Genomic DNA, 20,122 nt, shown 5'->3' with positions numbered 1-20,122 from the left:
TTTTGAAAAGAAAAGGAAAAGCAAGTTGTTATGAAAGCCAGTTATTTCTGGATAAGAAAGTGCATAAAAGTTGCAGAAGGTTTGTGTAAGTTGCAGAAGGTTTGTGTAAGTTGCAGAAGGTTTGTGCAAGTTGTAAGAAGTTAGTACAGAGAAGAAAAATACAAGGCAGAAAGAAATTAGTCTGTAAAGCTTGTAGTACTAAGGGCACACTATCAGCGTGCCAGCACATACTAGGGAGGACCCCTGACCTAATTAGCTTATAGCTACAGCTAAAGTAGAAAATTCTCATAAGCCCCAGACTTATACCATTCTCCCCACTGATGAAGAATCAAGGATTTGATTTATGCCCTAAAAGGAGTAGGGAATGTAAGGACCAAGAGAAGATCAGAGAATAAGCAGGGCACTAATGGAACAGGGAACTTAAGGGTTACAGGCAGGTCCTGCTCCTGTTCTGTTAGGAATAACATGCCCAAGGTCGTTCAAGAAGCAGAGACAGATAGGGACTCTGGGAGGCTGAAAGAAAGAGAGAGAAAAAAAGGAAAAAGAGACAAATGTTTGCATTCTATTGGTTAAGAGACCCTTATCAGAAGTTTATGTTTGAAATTCTCCACTGAGTAATACCCCCCCCCCGTAACTGCGCACGACCTCCCTAGCCAATGACTAACAGCCACATCAGCTTCTGTATGATGCTTGCTCATCCTAGATAGCCACCCTATAAAAAGGAGCCATTTTAGAAGCTCATGGCTGCAGTGCTCCAGTCTCTTCGGAGGTGTGGGTTGCCTGCAGTCCCTGCGCTGGTTTAGGGGGCTGCAGTGTTCCCCTGTGTAGGTTACCTGCAGTCCCTGCACAGGTTTAGAGGGCTGCAGTGTTCCCCTGTGTGGGTTGCCTGCAGTCCCTGTGCAGGTCTGCAATAAAACTTATAAAATTTACTTTGCGTCTGCTGTGGCCTATCTCGCTAGGATGTAACATTAAACTTATTGAGTATCCAACAACTCTTCAAGGTAGGAATCAATATCCTCATTTTCCATATGAAGAAACTAAGTCTTAGAGAAACTAAACTTGTCCAGAGTTGCACAACTAGCAAAGATTTGGTCTACCTGTTTACAAAATGGTGCTTTTTACAGGTATACTATATTAGATAATACTTCATAGAGTAGTTAGGAGATAAAGTGGATAAATGCATGGCCTGCAGTAGGTAGATAAATGGTAGTTCCTCTATGATCACCCATCACCCTTGGAACTCTGGTTGCTTCTGTATCGCCCTCCCTCTTCTCTGGAAAGCAAAGAGAACAAGTGAGGAGCAGTGGTAGTGAGAAAGGATGCCTTGGGGCAAGAGTTTGGGGCCCACCTATAGTATATGTAAACACTATGCAAATAAAATTTTAAACCCTATTATCACCAATTGCCATCCCTAATCTACTTAACCCTCACCACCCCCTCCATATAGAAATTCTGAAGCCTCAAGTCTGAGTAACTACAGGGTGACCTTTCTCTAGGCCAGAGGGAGGAAAAGAACCAGGCTTGGCACTACTTAACCTGAACAAAGTTCAAAAGTGTTTCCTTGCCCTGCAAGAGACATCAACTTCCTAATGTTGGGCGTTTATTAATATAATCATTTAATAGAAATAAACATACTACTCTCTCATACTTGTGTTTTTTTCAGACAACTTTCATATGAGGCCCCCATAATAAGTCATATGTAACTGCCACTTCACTTTTTATATGGCATTGTGATTATGGGTTTCCATACATAACTGCATGTTAGGAGATGCTTCCTGGAGCAAGTGAAAAATCTGAGACCTGAAGGACAAGTATGGAAAGAATGTTCTAGGCATAAGGAACAGTATATGCCAAGACACCTAAGAGAAGAGAGTTTGGTGATTTCAAGAAACATGAAGTAGCTCCACAATATTATATTAATTAATTTATTTATTTTTTCCTTTTACAGAGACAGAGAGAGAGTCAGAGAGAAGGATAGACAGGGACAGACAGGAACGGAGAGATGAGAAGCATCAATCATTAGTTTTTGTTGTGTGTTGCAACATCTTAATTGTTCATTGATTGCTTTCTCATATGTGCCTTGACCGCGGGCCTTCAGCAGACCGAGTAACCCCTTGCTTGAGCCAGCTTCCGCATCCCAGTCTGACATTTTACCCACTGCACCACCTGGTCAGGCACTCCACAATATTATAAAATGGAATACAGGGGTAGGCTGTTGAAGCTTGTCTGGCTAGAACCCACAGCAAACTTTCAAAGGCTTAGAAAATTTAGGCTTTCTCCATGGGGCAATTAAAAACCATTTAGCAAGGGAGTGAAATAAGATTTATATCCAGCTTCTATTTCTCAGAACTTTTTTTTTTAAGATTTCATTTATTGATTTTACAGATGGGGCAGGAGGGACAAAAAGTAGTTGCTTCACTCTAGCCGTTCATTGGTTGCTTGTCATATGTGCGTTGGCCAGGCAAGCCCAGGGTTTCGAACCAGTGACCTCTGCATTCCAGGTCAGTGCTCTATCCACTGCGCAACCACAGGCCAGGCCCAGAAATTCTTAATTCATGAAATAAAATCTCTTTCCAAGAAGAATCCAAATTTACATTCTCATTTTCATTCACCCATCAGAAAATTCTCCAAGAACAAATTTGTTTGAGATAGGAAGGAACTGAGAAGTCACTTCTACAGTCCCCTCCCTCACCCCCCTCTGCCTCTACACAGGGCCTTGCCTGGAATAGCTGAGATTTCTATATTCTCTGTGTGTTCCACCATAAGATCATTCCAAATTTTGACAAGGGTGTGTGCCCCTCCTCTTCCAGCACACTATTTCACGGTTTATCTGCCCAGCGGGGTTTTGGAAGGCAAGAGGATGCAAGGAGGGGAATAAGGCAAGCTTAGAACTAGAAGCATGACTTAGACCAGGGGTCCCCAAACTACGGCCCCCTGAGGCCATTTATCTGGCCCCCGCTGCACATGGAAGGGGCACCTCTTTCATTGGTGGTCATTGAGAGGAGCATAGTTCCCATTGAAATACTGGTCAGTTTGTTGATTTAAATTTACTTGTTCTTTATTTTAAATATTGTATTTGTTCCCGTTTTGGTTTTTTACTTTAAAATAAAATATGTGCAGTGTGCATAGGGATTTGTTCATAGTTTTTTTTATAGTCCAGCCCTCCAACGGTCTGAGGGACAGTGAATTGGTCCCTGTGTAAAAAGTTTGGGGACCTCTGACTTAGACTGTCCTGTGTGTAAGACCCCTCAAAATCAAAAGATTCACCTGTCAGCCTCCAAATCAAAGGTGGATGGCCTGACCAGGCGATGGCACAGTGGTGAGAGTGTTGCTGGGACGCAGAGGACCCAGGTTTGAGAACCAGAGATCCCTGGCTTGTGTGTGGGCTCACCTGGCTTGAGCAAGGCTCATCAGCTTGAGCCCAAGGTCACTGGCTTGAGCAGGGGGTCACTCAGTTTGCTGTAGCCCCCCCCCCCCAGTCAAGGCACATATGAGAAATAGTCAATGAGTAACTAAGTTGCCACAATGAAGAATTGATGCTTCTCATCTCTCTCCCTTCCTGTCTGTCCCTATCTGTCCCTCTCTCTGTCTCTGTCATAAATATAAAAATAAGAAATAAAAATAGTGGATGAATTCGGGCTTGGGGAGGAAGGCACGGACTGATTAGCCATGTGTGCAAATTTAGGGTCCCACTTCAATGTCAACGGGGTATGCCTGGCTCCCCAGAGAAGCGCGTGTCCATAGTCTACTCTCCAAAAGATCTCATAATATCTTTGGAAGGTAAGTGGTACTGGAAGGAATCCTGGTTCTGGATATTACACATGCATCTTCGCAGCAGCAAAGCAGGAACCCTGACTGCCAGCATACCCTCAGATTAGTCCGTCTCTTGACCCAGAACAGCAGCCGTTTACGCCAGAAACCCATGTGCCGGTAACAGCGGCCACGTGGGGCTCTGCGGAAACGCCTTCGCAAAGATTTGTCCCCTGCGCTGCCCCTTAGAGAGGAAGGCCGAAGAAAAGAGCCAGAGGAAACGTATTGGCAAGGGCCGGGCTTGCGGGAGCCTGCCTGGCATTGCCGGGGGTGGGGCTTGCACCGGCTGATAACGGAGAAGGCGGGGCCTGGGTCTCGCCAGGGTGGGTTTTGGAAGGCAGTGGGTTAGTCGCTTCTTAGTCACCGGGACTCCTCGTCTTCTGTGGGAAAGCGAACCCCGGCCCAGCCGGCTCCAGGGTCGTCATGGAGTCCACGCTGGGCGCGGGCATCGCGATGGCGGAGACACTACAGAACCAGCTACCCTGGCTGGAGAAACTGTGGCTCTGGGTCACCTTTCTGGGCGATCCCAAGAGCCTCTTTTTGTTCTACTTCCCCGCGGCCTACTACGCCTCCCGGCGCGTGGGCATCGCAGTGCTCTGGATCAGTCTCATCACCGAGTGGCTCAACCTCGTCTTCAAATGGTGAGATAGCGAAGCCCACCGGCGTTCTGCTCCCCCACCCCAAGGGCCCTGAGTCTTGTGCAAACCCTGATCTTTCACCAGGTGCCTCAAAGGCCTGGATCTCTCCCACTTCCCACTCCCACCCTTTTCTCTTTATTTCCCCTTCATTCACTAGTAGGCTTTTCACATAGACTTAGAAGCCAGGAATCCCAGGCAAGTGGGTGGGGCTCTTGGGGTTTTGTGCCACCTGTTTTCTCTTGGGTGCAGAAGGTAAGTTATACCTCCCGCTGAACTTGTAGCTGCACCTCCCTTCACCTCAGCCCTTGTTGCTAGGTCCCATATGAGACACTTGAATGGGCTGGAATGACTTGCTGAAAAACAGAATTGGAGTTATCTTCCTTTTACTCTTCTCCACAAGGCTTCTGCAAGGCTTTCACCCCTACTGTAAACGGAAAAGCAGTTGTCTAATAATTTTCCTCTTACCTAATTGCCCTTTGCTTTGTGTTTTCTCCTCCCTCAGAGTCTATATAAGCCTCCCTCTTAGTCTTACTCCCCTAAGAGTCAGACCACCCCCTTAGGTAAACACTTGATAAACCCCCCATTCATTTTCAACTATGTATTGAGCACCTGGTTGGTATGAGAACAAGGCTCAGTTTTTGGTGGAGAAAAGCAGTCCCTCCTGTATTTCCCTCCCTAGCACTTGGATTTTCTGCCAGCCTCCCCTCTGCTTTCCCACCTCTTCTCTTTCTGGCCACAGAAGCCTCCACTTTGTGATTTCCCACAGTCCAGCCAAGCACCTCCTACCAAGGGATTTTGAATTTTTTGTCCTCCTTATTGTTTCTCAGCCTCCTTTGTCCATTCCCCACTCCTGTTTTCAGACAGAAGAAGCTTACCTTAGTAATTCAGGTGTAGGTACCCAGGCTGGAAATTGGGAAATGGAGAGGGGGAGAGGGAGGAGGCTCCAAGAGGAGCCCAGTGAGAGGTCCTGGGCTCCCTATGGATTAGAAAAGCAGAGCAGGTCCTGCAGTGGGAAAGGTAAGAGTAGCACTGCTGATCTCCTGACCCCCTAGCTCTGTGTGTGCATAATATTATCTTGCATCTCTTCTCTTCTAGGCTCCTTTTTGGGGACAGGCCCTTTTGGTGGGTCCATGAGTCTGGGTACTACAGCCAGGCCCCAGCTCAGGTTCACCAGTTCCCCTCTTCTTGTGAAACTGGTCCAGGTGAGAAGCCTCAACCCTCCCCTTCCCAGTCTGTTTAGAATTTGGATGAGTGTTTCAGCATACTTTTCAGTGGTGGCCCAACCAGAGGCCCAGCCTCACAGTTACCACCCCAGAGAACAAAGAAGCCCAGGAAGACCTAGTTAAATTTTGGGAGGAGAGCACCCATGCCAATGTGCCAGCTCTCCCTTCCCCCCCTTCCCCCCCCCCTTTTTTTTTTTTTAATTTTTTTAATTGATTGTTAGATGGGGGGGTGGAGAAGCAGAAAGCATGAACTCGTAGTAGTTGCTTCCCGTATGTGCCTTGACCGGGCAAGCATAGGGTTTTGAACCGGCGACCTCAGCATTCCAGGTTGATGCTTTATCCATTACGCCACCACAGGTCAGGCCCTTCCCCCCTTTTTTAAAAATTTTATTACTTTTAGAGAGAGTGGAAAGGGGTAAGAGAGAAAAACATCAAGTTGTTGTTCCACCTATCTGTGCACCCACTGATTGATTCCCTTATGTGCCCTGACCAGGGATCGAACCCACAACCCTAGCACATCAGAACAACACTCCAACAAACCGAGCCACCCAGCCAGGGCTGTCCACCTTGTTTAGAGTAGAGCCAAGAGACACAGGTCAAGGTAGAAGCCTGAGAGCAATGGCCTCAAGGATGAAGAAAGCTTCAGGGCAGAGGAAGCTATAGACCAGTGCTGGGGGAAGGGTCTCTTCTCAGCCAGGATGAGGTAGTTATATTGAGCTATCATTAGGGACACGTGGGTTCCACCCCTGACCTCTCACCACAAGCTTCTGTATCCCCCACAGGCAGCCCTTCTGGACACTGCATGATCACAGGAGCAGCCCTCTGGCCCATAATGACAGCCCTCTCTTCCCAGCTGGCCACTCAGGCCCACAGGTACACCTGGGCATTGCCCACCAGTGGGGGGCAGGGGCAGTGGTACCCTGGATCCAAAAGACCCAACAGCAAGACCATTTGGGAGCTGTAGTTCTGGGGACCCTGGGAATTTGTGATGCAGGAAACTATGTCCAGACATTCCCTGGATCATTTGCTTCTCTTCTTCTTAGCCGCTGGGTGAGAGTGATGCCAAGCTTGGCTTATTGCACCTTCCTACTGGCTGTGGGTCTGTCCAGGATCTTCCTCTTAGCACATTTCCCTCACCAGGTGCTGGCTGGCCTGATCACTGGTGAGCAACGGGGGACAACAGGATGGGCCCAGAGGGTGCTGTTGACAGTGGGAGGACCAGTGGAGGATCTTCCCATTGTTCAGCTGACCCCAAGGCTTCCCTTATTTTGCCAAGCTGCATTGTAGCTCAGGGGGGTCACGTCCCCAAACTCCTTGAAGGTGCTGTCACCCCACTTCCCCAGGTGCTGTCCTGGGCTGGCTGATGGCCCCCCGGGTGCCTGTGGAGCGGGAGCTAAGCTTCTACGGGTTGACCTCACTGGCCCTCTTGCTGGGTGCCAGCCTCATCTATTGGACCCTCTTTACACTGGGCCTGGATCTCTCATGGTAAGTCCTGCTTTGAAACACGGGCAGGCTGGGCCTGTCCTGCCTCACCTGTACCTAGTTTGGTGGGTCTCTGGTTCACTGTGGCTAAAAAGGACACAAACACAGACTGTCCCTGAGGTCTCAGCAGAACATGGGGGTAGGCCACAAAGGGGGTGAGAGCCATTGGCTCTCTAGATTCTAGGGCAGGGGTCCCCAAACTATGGCCCGCAGGCTGCATGCGGCCCCGTGAGGCCATTTATCCGGCCCCCACCGCACTTCTGGAAGGGGCACCTCTTTCATTGGTGGTCAGTGAGAGGAGCATAGTTCCATGGAAATACTGGTCAGTTTGTTGATTTAAATTTACTTGTTCTTTATTTTAAATACTGTATTTGTTCTCGTTTGTTTTACTTTAAAATAAGATATGTGCAGTGTGCATAGAGATTTGTTCATAGTTTTTTTTATAGTCCGGCCCTCCAATGGTCTGAGGGACAGTGAACTGGTCCCCTGTGTAAAAAGTTTCGGGACCCCTGTTCTAGGGGAACATTTCTCCTGACAACTTTTCCTCCCCAACAGGTCCATCAACCTAGCTTCCAAGTGGTGTGAGCGGCCTGAATGGGTGCACTTGGACAGCCGGCCTTTTGCCTCCCTGAGCCGCGATTCAGGGGCTGCCCTGGGTCTGGGCATTGCCCTGCATTCTCCCTGCTACGCCCAGGTACGGCGAGCATACCTGGGAAATGGCCAAAAGATAGCCTGCCTTGTGCTGGCCGTGGGGCTGCTGGGCCCCCTGGATTGGCTGGGCCACCCCCCTCAGATCAGCCTTTTCTACATCTTCAATTTCCTCAAACATACCCTCTGGCCATGCCTGGTCCTGGCCCTCGTGCCCTGGGTGGTGCTCATATTCAGTGCCCAGGAAGCACCACCCATCCGTTCTTCCTGACTTTAGGTGCCTCCTACAAAGCCAACACTCCGAGACTTCCGTACTCCAGGAGGCAGCCCCATCCCCTTCCAGCCCCCCAAAAGCCCCTGCTCATCTTGAGTTTCCTATTTCTCTCACCACCTGGCTTAGCCTCTCCCCGAAAGTCAGGTCCTCCTCCTGCCATCCCTTCCAAGTCCCCAAAAATCAAAGGCAACAGTAAGACCAGTGGGTTCCTACAACACTGTGAGGGGCTCAGTGGCCCCAATAAAGCCCTTGAACACTTCTGGACTGTCTTGTCTATGTGTACATCTCCACTGAACTTTCCTGTGTGCAAGTAGAACCCTGGCTGGGCTTCTACCCCCTCCAATGCTGTCAAACCGAGGCAGAGTCAAAAGGAAAGGGGAAGGCTCTAAACTCAATGGAGACCTGCAGCCCTGGACACCATCTTCCCCTAGGCCATATGAGAGGTCCCATATGGTACTATGGCTACATTCAGTGAAATCTTGTCTTTAACTTACTGGACAGAGATCCATTCCCTTCCACCCTAGCTTCTTGTTTTCCTAAATTGGTAAGTCCAGGGGCTGAAGAGAAGAGCAGTTTTTTGGCCAGGAGGGGAAATAAGAATCTCTACTTCATTTGGGAAAACAGAGACACTGGCCCCAGAAGGTACTGCCAGAAACAAATTTATTTATACAAGGACACACAATGTAATGGATTACAAAATACTTAACTGAAAACCATATATAGCGGACAAAGCAAGGAGTGAGTTTACATGAGAACCAGACCAGCCATGGAAGATGGAGGGTCAAGGGTCCAGAGCTGGGGCTCAGCATGGGGAGGCCTAACACACTGAACCCAGCCCCATCGCCACCCCCCCCAGGAGGACCTAGAACACACCAACAACACACAAAAGACAAGCACACAATGAACTGATGGTGGTGGGACTCCTGCCCCTCCCCTGGCTCCCTCAACCCTGCTCAGGCCCCCATTAGGGTAATAAATATGTAAACAGGTTGGTGGGGCCCTAAGGATGGGAAGAAAGAAAGTGTATATATGTGGTGTTGGGAAGGAGGGAGGAAGACTCAGCCCCCTAGGAGCCACTTCCCATCTTTGGTTTCCTACAGGCTGGAAGCACTCCCTGGAAGCCTTGTGGACCCCCAACCCCAGAAACAGGGCTAGGCTGGGCTCCTGGGAAATCGAAAGGGCAGCATCCCCTGGTCATAGCTCCCTTGGGCTGGTGGCCAGCAAAGGAAGCCCAGGAGGAAGGGAAGCTCCAGCGGAGGGCAGACTCCTGGGTTTCTGGGTTCTGGCCCTGCCCCTTCTAGAGGCCCCATTCTTACTATCCCCAGGCTTCAAAGCAAAAGGTTCCAGGAGGGAGGTGGGCCACTGACCCTCCTACTTGAAGCATGCTGGATGACTAGAGAAAACTGGTCCTGAACAGCTGGGGTGCCCTCCACACCTGGAGCACCCCCTGCATTGACCACCTTCTCCCCTCTCCCCAGTCGGCACCAGCAGAGGGGCAGGGAGACCAACAGTAAGGTAGAAAGCAGGCCTGGATCTGCAGCTCCTCCAGGCACCTGGGAACCCAGGAGTCCAGCCCCATCCCCTCCAGCCCCTGGCAGGAGAAACAGGCCCTGAGGAATATAAAACAAGACAACCCTGCCCACAGACCTGAGGCCCACACCCTGGGCACAAGCCTTCCCTTTGGTGCTGAGGCCAGGAGAAAGGAGAAAGAAGTCTGTGCAGAGTCTATGAAAACCACAGAGGGGTAAAAGGTAGGGCATCACTGGGCAGGAGCCCACCTCCCCTCCGCTCTACATCCTAGACCAGTGATTTTCAACCTTTTTCATCTCTCATGGCACACACTAATTACTAAAATTCTGCGGCACACCAGAAAATATATTTTTTGCCAAACTGACAAAAAAATAGGTATGATTTTGATTCATTCACACAAGACGGCTACTGTGTTGGCTGTTGTCATTTTTGACAATAAGGGAAAAGAGGTCAGTGCCCCTGACTAAATAGTCAGGTATTGCATGTTTTAAAACTTCTTGGAGCACACCTGTGTACCGTGGAACACCAGTTGAAAATCACTACCCTAGACTGTAGAGGGACCCTCTCACAGCTAGAGAGGAAAGGAAGACGAAATTAAGGCATTTCCCCCTAAGTCCGCTGAAGCCAAGGCACCGAACTTCCTGTTCCCTCCTCACTCAGGGAGACTCCAGAACCAGAAGGTACTATCTGGGCCCCCATGCCCACCTTGAGCTGTCCCAGGTTCCAAGGGTGAAAAGGACAGAATTCAGAAAAGTGGGTGTGGGACACAATATGAGGGGGCGGGGCTGCAAAGGGCACCCCCACACCCTGTAGAGGGAGGCCATAGGGGAGGGGGCCTGAGGCAGCTTAGAGGAGGAGGGGCGAGGCTGAGAGACCCACACGGCACACGTAGTTGAATGTGTGACTTTTTAATAGAAAAAATAAACAAAATCACAATGATGAAGCCCAGAGGAATGGGGGCCAGGGCATCACAGGGCAGGCTCCTGCTCCATAGGCTCCTCTGCTGGCCTGCGGGACAAGCACAGGGAGGATCGTTGAGTGGGGTCCCCGGCTTGGGCAAGAACAGAGAGGTGGGAGGAACCTCACCTAGGGCTTTGCTCCCTGGCTGCAGCAGCCTGGGCCTGCTCGGCCCCCACCGACAGCAAGGCCATGGCGCTCACAGTCTCAGCCTCCTCCGTCTCACCCGCCTGGGCTTCCCGCAGGGAACGACCCAGACCAGCGGCAAACCTCTGCACACAACTCCAGTGTTTGCCTGTGAATGAGAGGTGAGCAGGGGGTCAGGGAGAGCAGAAACCCCCATAGGTACATCCCCAGCCCTGGTGTACCCTTAAGCTCTGCCCCCTTGGAAACATCTGAGCCCCTCCACCTGTCCCCACACACTCTGGATCTCGATGACTTTCTCTAGCGTGGCCACAGCGTTGATGTTGGGCTTCTGCTGTAAGACTGTCTCATCCAAGGGCTGTAGCTGGCAGGGGAAGAAAGAGAAGGTTTAGGGGGAGAATGGGTGATGGTACCTGCCACTCTAACCACCCCATTCAGCCTTGGATTAGCTTTCATGACAGGAAGAACCCCGACTCATAAAGCCCTCTCTGGCTACCTACCATCTGTCCTTAGGAACCAGGAGAACCTTCCCAACGGCTCTCGGTGCCGCTGGACCCAGGAAGGGCCCTCCTTCCTGGCCCCTCAGTCCCTGACCTTCTGGCCCACATCCCCCAGCCCCTCCCTGCACGTCTCACCTCCACGCTGAGCAGAGCTGAGACACACGCCTCAGAGGCATCACAGATGGCGGTCAAGTCATGGCCCCCCTCCAGGGCCAGCACCACCCGGCCCCCTGCCAGCGTCATCAGCTGCCTGGTCAAGTGGCCAAAACCTTTAGGAAAGAATGAAGGGAGATGAAATGGTTTTTAAAAACCCAATTCAAGAGAAGGTAAGAAAGGAGAGAAATGGTAACAAGAGGTGAGGCAAACAGCAAAAAAATAAGACAGTAGATAGATTTAAACTTAAATGTGTTTATAGCCATAATAAAACTTAATGTCAATGAACTAAATGGTCCATTAAAGACAAAACATAACAGACTAGCTAAAAAAAAATGCAATTACATGTCTTATAAGGAAGATCACTAAAACAGGAGGTATCAACAAGCTCTATCCTGAGGACTCGGGAGGAGGTACACCCTCTGCTACCAGCCCCACACCCTCCCTGCTTTCCCTCAAGGCCAGGGTTGGTAGAGGGAGCTGGGGGGCCGCTGCCAGGAGTATTCCAGTCTTGGGCCTGTCCCAGCTCTCCTCCCAACTATGCAATATCAGTCTGTACCTGCTCCATGCCCCCCACTCAACCCCCATCCTTACTGTTTCAGCCTCCCTTAACCCCCAGCAAGCTCACATCTGGCGGTGACAGAGTAGCCACCCAGCGGAGACAGATGTCCCTCAACAGCATCAAACCCGGCGGAGACTAGGACCACATCAGGTGAGAATTCGTGGGCAATGGGCATCACCACTGTCCTGCAAAGGGAGGGCCCAAGCTGACCCTGGCAGGAGGCTGAGCCAGGCCTCGCCCCCCACTGTGTCCACCCAAGACAACACCCTCCACCTACAACAAACTGAGTGCTTTAACCCATGCCACAACAGGGACCAGGGGGCTCCCACCCCTCCCTTGGCCCTTCTCAGTCCCCACCTGAAGGCTGTTAGGTATTCCACGTCTCCGATGGGGGGATCCACACCTCCCGTCCATGCCACGTTCACATTGTACCCCACGCCCGGCCCTCCGCCAACCTGGCAGCATGGTGCGGGAGGGGTTATTCTCACTGCCTGGAGATCCCAGATGTTGCCCCCACCCCCAGCCCTGCCTCCAGCCCTCACTCCACTGACCTCTGCTCTGCATGGAGGGGCAGTTGCCTGGCATGGTCCTCCCACTAGGAGCCCCTATTCCCTAGTTACCAATACCACCAAGGACCTCCAGGACTCCCTGCCAGGTCCCATTCTACTACCTCCCCAAAGGGCCCCATATTTGAGCCCAGGAGCTGTACCTCTTCAGGAGCCCCCGAGCCTGGAAAGAAGTTCCCGTTGTCATAGCGATGCAGGGAGATGTAGAGCACAGAGGAGTCATTGTAGAACGCTTGCTGGGTGCCATTGCCATGGTGAATGTCCTAGTGGGGAGGAGTGAAAGCATCAGGAAAATGGCCCAGGCTCTGGCCCAAAGGTCAAAATTCTACCTGCCCCCCCTCCTACAGTGAGCTCTGGGAGTGCAGCCCACCACTAGCTACAGGGCATCTGCGTTCTGCTCACAACAGTGCTGCCCTAGGCTTCTCTGACCAGGGTCTGTGCAGGGGAGATACAAAGCCATGGCCCAAACGTGGCACCTCTCCCCCAAGGCCCGCCCTACACAGTGTGCAGAGCACTGTTAGGGCTAGTAAGAAATTGAAAACAGATACATTCTGAAGAAAAATCCAACAGGAATATGAATTTCTAAGCCAAAGTTGGGCTTCAAAGGGATTTTATCCTGGATGAGGACTGCTCCTGGCTGCTTCCCCAGTTCACAGGCAGTGGTGGGTGCCTCTCCCTCTGCCGAGAGGGCAGGGTTTGAGAAGCACTGCATAGGAGCAAGAGCAGAAGTGCTGAGGCCAGAAGGCCTGATCTGATACCCAGTGCCAACATCCCAAGCTAAGCAACCTTCGTTGAGTAAGTCACCCAACAGCTCAGTGTCTCCATTGATAGAAACAAACATCCTAATTCTTACTATACAAGCTGGCCGTGAGTAGCACCGTGTGTCCTGACACACGGTCAGCCCTCAGTCGAGAGTGGCTCTACCAATGGTGGTTCAGTTTCTACTGTTCAAGGAAGGAAGTCCCCTCAGTTGCTTGAGGCTGCAAGGTGGGGGCCAAGATGGACCAGGGGCTAAAACCACTTTCGAGTCTCTTAGTGAGGAGGTAGCCCCATGGAAATGGAGGGCTGGGCTAGTGCTCCGGCAGGAGGAGTAAGAGAAGCCATCAGGCCCAGCTCCAGCACGGGCACCTGAGGAAGAGGGGGCAGGGTTGGGTGGGGGCTTTCTGAAGGTTGACCCTGGCCCCAGCAGCCCACTGCTTACCCAGTCCACGATGAGAACCTTGCCCACATTGAGCTTCTGCTGCAAGAGTTTGGTTGTGATGGCTACAGAGTTGAAGAAGCAGAATCCCCTGGGAGGAGGGGGAAGAAAAGGGCAGGGAGGTCAGCCTTAGTAGCAGTTTGCTCCCTGAACCAGACACACGCATCTCCTTGCTAAGAGGGAGAAGGGATGAGGGCAGTGGGCCCAGTGCACGGCTGGGGTGGCACTCACATGGCTGTGGATTCCTCGGCATGGTGTCCTGGAGGCCGGATGATGGCAAATCCATTCTGAAGATGTGCAGACAGAAACAGAGACAAGTGGGACAGGCAGGCAAGATGGCCAGATGGGTGGACACGGAAGGAGAAAAACACAAGCCAGGCAGGGAAGAGAACACAGGTCGGAAACGTTTATCACACAAACCTATAGGAATGCCAGCCATGGGCCACATGGGCAGACAGGCAGACCCATCCCTGGCCTTAAGATACCCATGAAAGCACCAGACATTAGTGCCACTTTATCAGTCCTTCTTTACCCCTCAACCCCCCAGCTGGACCTGGAACTGTCATCTCCCATCTCTGGCACCTGGGAGTTGAGGTTACAAAGGACAGTGCCTTACTGGAAGGAAAGCTAAGGCTGCCCATCCTTCTGAGGATGCAGAACCAAGCTAAGCAGTGCTGAGGCTGCCCCCCCCCACACTTACCTTGAGCTCTCCTGTCACCACCTTGAAAGCTAGCTCCACCAAGCAGCCCACCGCCATGCGAACGGCACTGGAGGAGTGCATCTCATTCCACACGGTGTCACTGTCCACCTGCAGGGGCAGGAGAGCAGGCTTCAGCGTGCCCTCTGCAGGGGGAGGGCAAGAATGGGGGTGGGCACCTGGACAGCCAGCCAGCAGCTGTGTTGGGCAGGAAAGGAGGGGCCAGAATTGGGAGAACCACCCATCCACCCCTCCCTGGCAGGTACCCTACTCACCCCGATACCCCCACAAGGCAGCACGGCATACATCTTCTGGCTGATGGGGCCTACAGGGAAGAGAAACAGAGCTACTCTGGAAGTTGCCTCCTCTGCCACGGCTGTGGGTTGGGGTCTGCAGAGGGCAGTCAGCTCAACCACAGAAAAAGAAGGCCAGACCCAAGCACAGGACAGGCTTCCATAGTCCACACCCGTTGAGAGATGTGTATCACCTGTTCTGGAGATATATCCTACTTCTGGGGCTGGATCAGTTGGGAAGAAGAGCAGAACACTCCCCTATCACTAAACCCAATCCATCACCTCCTATCCTGCAACATACCCCACCAGCACACTCTGATCATGTCATATGCTATGTGAATGGCGCCCCCTGGAAGTATGCAATGTGGCACTGTATCACCTCCACCATGGGGATGACTTGTGCTCATGAGGACCCACTTGCCTACGCTGGTCAGGCAGTCTCCTGACAGCCCCCTATCCCACCCAGGCAGTGGACAAGGCCTGGCCCACACCCTGCCCATCAGCCTGCCACTCACCAAGCAACTTCTTGCTGTCCAGCTTCTGTCGGTTGAGGGGGCTAGTCCCATAGAGCAGGGTGTGGTATTCCGAGTGCACTGTCTGAATCTCGTCCAGCGTGGCTTTGCGACCCCGGACCCGCTGGCAGGGGAGATGAGGAGAGTGGCACTGGAAGCCCAGCCTTCCCGGATGCCCAGACCCCTCTGCACCACAGCCTGGGGCACCTGGAGCCACTTCTGGCCTCAGGAGAGCCAAAGGTGTTTGAGAAAGTATACTCTGGCCCCCTGAGGAACCCACTCAGGACCCTCCCCCATTCAGCTGGGGACCATGGGAAAACAGGCTGCAAGAGATGGAACTGGGAGGTGGCTAGGGGAACTGGCCCTGACTCAGGGGTGGACAGACATAAAAAGAGGCTTCACAGACAAGGACACAAAGGCCTTTGCTGGGTCTGAGTTGGGGGCTGGAGGAAGGAGGGGCTCCCTTACCTCACACTTGCTAAGCAGGCCAGTCTCCTGCAGCCGGGACCAGATGCTCTGGATGCGACCGGCATGCTCGGGGTGCACGTGTGTGTTCCCACACATGCACTGGTGCTTCAGCATGAACGTGTCGTAAACCACACCTGAGCCAGAGACACACCTGTCAGCCAGCTCTGCTCCGGGCCACGTCACAGCCTCGCCGCCACAAGTCTCAGCAGAGCTCACTGAGCTCTCAGCAGCCACCCAGGCCCGAGCTCAGGGCCGCTCCAGCCACCTTCCCACACGCCTGCCCCTCTTCTCTCCTGAAATTCTTCTGAAATTCTTCCCTTCATCACTGCCTGTCCAAGCCTCCCTGGTTTTTCAAGCTTCAACCAGGCTGCCCTTGACACCCGCACTGTCCACCGTGCCCTCAAGACTATACTCACGGCCCATCCTCCATTCCCCACGCCTATCATAGCCCCTGTGTGCTGCTCCCCCCACCCTCACTCCCCACTGGTGACACAAGACCATCCTCAGGAATCTGTGGCCCCCTCAGAGCTCAGCATGGGGCAGCTTCACGTAGAGGAACTTTTTGGAATGGACACAGGCCTCACTCTTGACCTCACAGGGAGAAAGGGGAAGGGGGAAGGGCAGGATCCAACTGAAACAGTGGCTTCTCCACCCATTTGGGCAGTGGGCAGTGACAGCACAAAGTCAGGTGGTCCCTCAGCAGTAGTGGGTGGGGGCCCTGAAAAAGATGCTGCCCTAGTGAGTAGGGACAAGTCACTCACCACCCTCCCTCCCGGTGGGGCAGAGGCTGCCACCACTACCACAGGTGGCCGTGGTGCACAGGGAGAAAACAAAGGCCTCTGAGAGGCCCTGGCAGTCCATTTAGGGAAGGGACTCTATCTCTTCAGGAGCCCCGCCAGGCTGAATGCCATGCACAGGCCCCTGGCACAGGTGGAAGACAAGCTGGCAGTGGAGGGGCTCACCCGTGGTGAAGAGGTGCTTGGTGGGCTGGTCTGGGGGGCTCTTCATGCTCCCAGGAGCAGCAGGTGAGGACTGGGTGCGGCCCAGGGCCTGGTGGGGCACAGTGGACAGGCTGAGGGGCGCCTGGTACACCTGCAGAGGCTGCAGCTGCTGGGCATCTGAGAATACCTGGGAAGGAGAGGAGGGAGCCTGGGTGAGGCTTAGCCTGCCACAGAAGTGAGGACAGGTGCCCTGGGGCCTGGGGGGGGGCAATCCAGCCCTTCTAAACCTCCTCTTTCTCCCACTTCCTCCGAGAACAGAAGACACTCCAGCCTTCGTTGTCTCCATCTCCCAGGAGATGGGGAGGGGTGGGGGGACAGGGATGAGTCATGCCAGAGTAGCACTGAGGTAAGAAGGACAGGACGGGGGTGTGGGAGGGGGAGGGATGAGTCAGGCCCGGAGGGCTCAGCTCTGTCCGCAATGAATGGAGGGCGCACTAGGTGCAGGGCAGACTGTAGTAACTGTGGAGGCGTGTGTGTACACACGCACAAACGCACGCACAGAGACCAACGCACAATGGACCCTACGTAGGCAGTAACGCAGATACAGCCACGTACACACACATATACACACACACAAGCAGACAGGCGGGGGAGTCACAGACGCAGGGAGGGGCTGGCAGACTGGTATTGACAGACAGCTCAGAGACCAACACAGCAGCTCCCTCCCTTCCATAGCCCCTTTTGCTCTCTTCAGAAAGCTTCCTGGGCACACAGCCTGGGCACTGCAGACTAGGGAGAGGGGAAGGCGAGGGTGGAAAGTAGCAGAGAGGACAGAGGGGTAGTGATCAAGGGCTGGGGGAGGGGGTACCTTTTTGTAACCAGCACTGGACTCCTCCAAGTCAGGTCCCTCCTCAGCACCACTCTCGCCCTCCTCATCCTTGACCTGGATGCAGTCCTCCTCTTCCTCCTCCTCTTCCTCCTCCTCCCCTTCTTCCTCCTCCAGGTCTTCCTGCGTGCTCTCACTCTCTGTGGATCCTTCTCGGGGTATAGTGAGGGCCCCTTCCCCCAGCAAGGCCTCCTGCTGCTCTGTCAACTCCTCTTCTGTCTCCTCAGGGTGGGTGGTGGGCTGTCGCGACAGCTCCCCGGTCTTTGTGAGGATCTAGAAGCACAGCAGAGGGTGTATCAGCTGGGAGGGGGAGCAGCCAGGCAGCCTGTGGCCTAGGAGGGTCACTCCTTCCCTCCCCTCTCCCCTGCAGCCACCCAGCCCCTACAGAGCTACGTGACTAGGAAAAGGCAGGATGGCTCCTCTAGGCAGACATGGCCCTAGGAAGTGGCCTAGGGTGTCAGCCCCCTCTCCCCTCCTGCCAGCCTGACCCTGCCCCCGGCACAGCCCCGCACACTTGCTCCTTCCAGCTCACCTTGCCTAGCTGCAGCTGCTGCTGCTTCTGCTTCTCCAGGAACTGTTGGTGCTGCTGCTGCATGACCAGCTGCTGCAGGGCCTGCGGGCTCTGGGGTAGTGGTGAGGACTGGGTGCGGCTCAGGGGTCGATGCCTTGGGAGCTTGCCCACTGTCCGCATGCTGGTAGTCACTCGTTCACCTGTCACCAGTGGGGACTGCCCATGGAGCGGCACTGCGGGGTGCAGGGAGGAGAGTGACCATCATTTTCAGGCCCCCCTATTTCACTCTAAGACTCTCTCCCTCCTAAAACACTGTCACTTACACACACAGGAAAAACCCTGGGGAGGTCTGGAGCACCCTGCCCCCAAACTTGAGCTCCATTCCTCTTCCCCATAACTGAAGAGACTCTCAGCTCAGAGCCACCGCTCCCAGCAAGCCTTCCTGGATTCTCCACTCTCTCCCTTTGATTCACTTATGTTTGCACACACAGTACGTAGTCTCAAGCTCTCCATGCGAGTGAACAATGCCTAATTCTCCCCAACTACAAGAAGACTTCCCTGGTCATGGACATAAAGCCCAACAGGTTAGGGAGCCTGGGAGCCAGGATCATGTGTCTTTAAGCAGAATCTCTTCTGATGCCACTGGCTACTTAAGGACTGAATGTCCAAAGCTCTGCTGATCAATCCCATAGCTTCCAGCCACATGTGACTACTGAGCACTTGACATACAGCCTGTCTATATTAAGATGTGCTCTAAGAGTGAAATACACACAGATTTCAAAATAGTATGAACCGCAAGGTAAAATATCTCATCGATGTCTTTATATTGACCATATGTTGAAATGATATTCGAGATGTAGTGATAGATACATGCCATCAAAATTAATTTCACCTGTTCCTTTTTACACTTTTTTTTTAATTTTTTTCTTTTTCTTTTTTTTTTTTTTTCATTTTTCTGAAGCTGGAAACAGGGAGAGACAGTCAAACAGACTCCCGCATGCGCCCAACCGGGATCCACTTGGCACGCCCACCAGGGGCGAAGCTCTGCCCACCAGGGGGCGATGCTCTGCCCATTCTGGGCGTCGCCATGCTGCGACCAGAGCCACTCTAGCGCCTGGGGCAGAGGCCACAGAGCCATCCCCAGCGCCTGGGCCATCTTTGCTCCAATGGAGCCTTGGCTGCGGGAGGGGAAGAGAGAGACAGAGAGGGAAAGCGCGGTGGAGGGGTGGAGAAGCAAATGGGTGCTTCTCCTGTGTGCCCTGGCCGGGAATCGAACCCGGGTCCTCCGCACGCTAGGCCGACGCTCTACCGCTGAGCCAACCGGCCAGGGCTCTTTTTTTTTTTTTATTTTTTTTTATTTTATTCATTTTTAGAGAGGAGAGAGAGACAGAGAGGGAGAGAGATGAGAGAGAGAGAGAGAGAGAGAGAGAGAGAGAGAAGGGGGGAGGAGCTGGAAGCATCAACTCCCATATGTGCCTTGACCAGGCAAGCCCAGGGTTTTCAACCGGTGACCTCAGCATTCCAGGTCAACGCTTTATCCACTGCACCACCACAGGTAAGGCTTTTTTTTTTTTTTACACTTTTTTAATATGGCTACTACAAAACTTGAAATTGCATATGTAGCTTGTGTTATCTTTCTGCTGGACCGTGCTGCTCTGGAGCATGAGCTCCATCACGGCAGCAGATGTGCAGAACAGTGCCCAGCTGGTTGTACGTCCTCAGCAAGTCTGTAGCTTGTGGAAGAAATCAATGATGCCATTCAGGGAAAATAAGAGGCCTGTCAAGTATTCCTGGCTGCATCACTCTGATGGTCCTGCCTTGAGCCCCCGAAGGGGGGCCTGACCCACTCCCTTGCACAGCCACCTGCCCACTCACCAGCGATGAGGGTGCTCTGCTGCCGGGCCTGCTCCAGCAGCAGTACGTGCTGTAGCAGAGAGGCATGCCCATGGGGACTCGTGTCACCCTCCAGCGCCACACCCAGCAGGCAGCCAGGGATAGAGGATGTGCTCATGAACTTGCCAGTCAGTGTACCACCCTGCCGCAGGGACTGGAGGGCCTGCCTCTCGGCCTCCTGCTGCGTGGACAGTTTCGGGGAGGCCTGGGGATGGAGAAGGGAAACAGAGGTGAAG

The 20,122-nt window shown here is 53.0% G+C and overlaps 2 protein-coding genes across 10 annotated transcripts in view; one reads left to right on the top strand and one right to left on the bottom strand.

Moving 5' to 3' along the window:
• Window positions 1-3,997: 3,997 nt before the first annotated feature.
• On the top strand, window positions 3,998-8,334 carry G6PC3 (glucose-6-phosphatase catalytic subunit 3). 3 transcript variants are annotated; one of them, XM_066263501.1, is made up of 7 exons: window positions 4,004-4,451; window positions 5,544-5,650; window positions 6,454-6,544; window positions 6,715-6,833; window positions 7,015-7,156; window positions 7,709-7,847; window positions 8,079-8,334. In XM_066263501.1, the coding sequence occupies exons 1-7, from the start codon at window positions 4,234-4,236 to the stop codon at window positions 8,169-8,171; spliced, it is 909 nt and encodes a 302-aa protein (XP_066119598.1). In that variant the 5' UTR covers window positions 4,004-4,233; the 3' UTR covers window positions 8,172-8,334. The 3 variants fall into 3 exon arrangements, with proteins under 3 accessions (XP_066119599.1, XP_066119598.1, XP_066119597.1); XM_066263500.1 differs by having other exon boundaries at window positions 4,005-4,451; window positions 7,709-8,334; XM_066263502.1 differs by lacking the exons at window positions 6,715-6,833; window positions 8,079-8,334 and having other exon boundaries at window positions 3,998-4,451; window positions 7,709-7,877.
• Window positions 8,335-10,497: 2,163 nt separating this feature from the next.
• Window positions 10,498-20,122, bottom strand: part of HDAC5 (histone deacetylase 5) — a 35,178-nt gene continuing 25,553 nt past the window's right edge. For all 7 annotated transcript variants that reach the window (XM_066263494.1, XM_066263498.1, XM_066263497.1 and 4 more), the window contains 17 exons: window positions 19,869-20,091; window positions 18,015-18,226; window positions 17,465-17,755; window positions 16,618-16,783; window positions 15,656-15,789; window positions 15,191-15,311; window positions 14,658-14,707; window positions 14,386-14,493; window positions 13,917-13,972; window positions 13,689-13,776; window positions 12,631-12,750; window positions 12,279-12,376; window positions 11,988-12,106; window positions 11,342-11,475; window positions 10,986-11,070; window positions 10,692-10,857; window positions 10,498-10,613 (listed from right to left, as the gene is read on the bottom strand). In XM_066263494.1, coding sequence (XP_066119591.1) covers window positions 10,574-10,613; window positions 10,692-10,857; window positions 10,986-11,070; window positions 11,342-11,475; window positions 11,988-12,106; window positions 12,279-12,376; window positions 12,631-12,750; window positions 13,689-13,776; window positions 13,917-13,972; window positions 14,386-14,493; window positions 14,658-14,707; window positions 15,191-15,311; window positions 15,656-15,789; window positions 16,618-16,783; window positions 17,465-17,755; window positions 18,015-18,226; window positions 19,869-20,091 — 2,211 coding nt within the window. In that variant the 3' untranslated portion in view covers window positions 10,498-10,573. The remainder of the gene's footprint in view (window positions 10,614-10,691; window positions 10,858-10,985; window positions 11,071-11,341; window positions 11,476-11,987; window positions 12,107-12,278; window positions 12,377-12,630; window positions 12,751-13,688; window positions 13,777-13,916; window positions 13,973-14,385; window positions 14,494-14,657; window positions 14,708-15,190; window positions 15,312-15,655; window positions 15,790-16,617; window positions 16,784-17,464; window positions 17,756-18,014; window positions 18,227-19,868; window positions 20,092-20,122) is intronic.

This window comes from Saccopteryx bilineata, chromosome 2, assembly GCF_036850765.1.
Source record: "Saccopteryx bilineata isolate mSacBil1 chromosome 2, mSacBil1_pri_phased_curated, whole genome shotgun sequence".
In the NCBI taxonomy this organism is placed as follows: domain Eukaryota; kingdom Metazoa; phylum Chordata; class Mammalia; order Chiroptera; family Emballonuridae; genus Saccopteryx; species Saccopteryx bilineata.
This window is presented reverse-complemented; position numbering and strand designations above follow the sequence as displayed.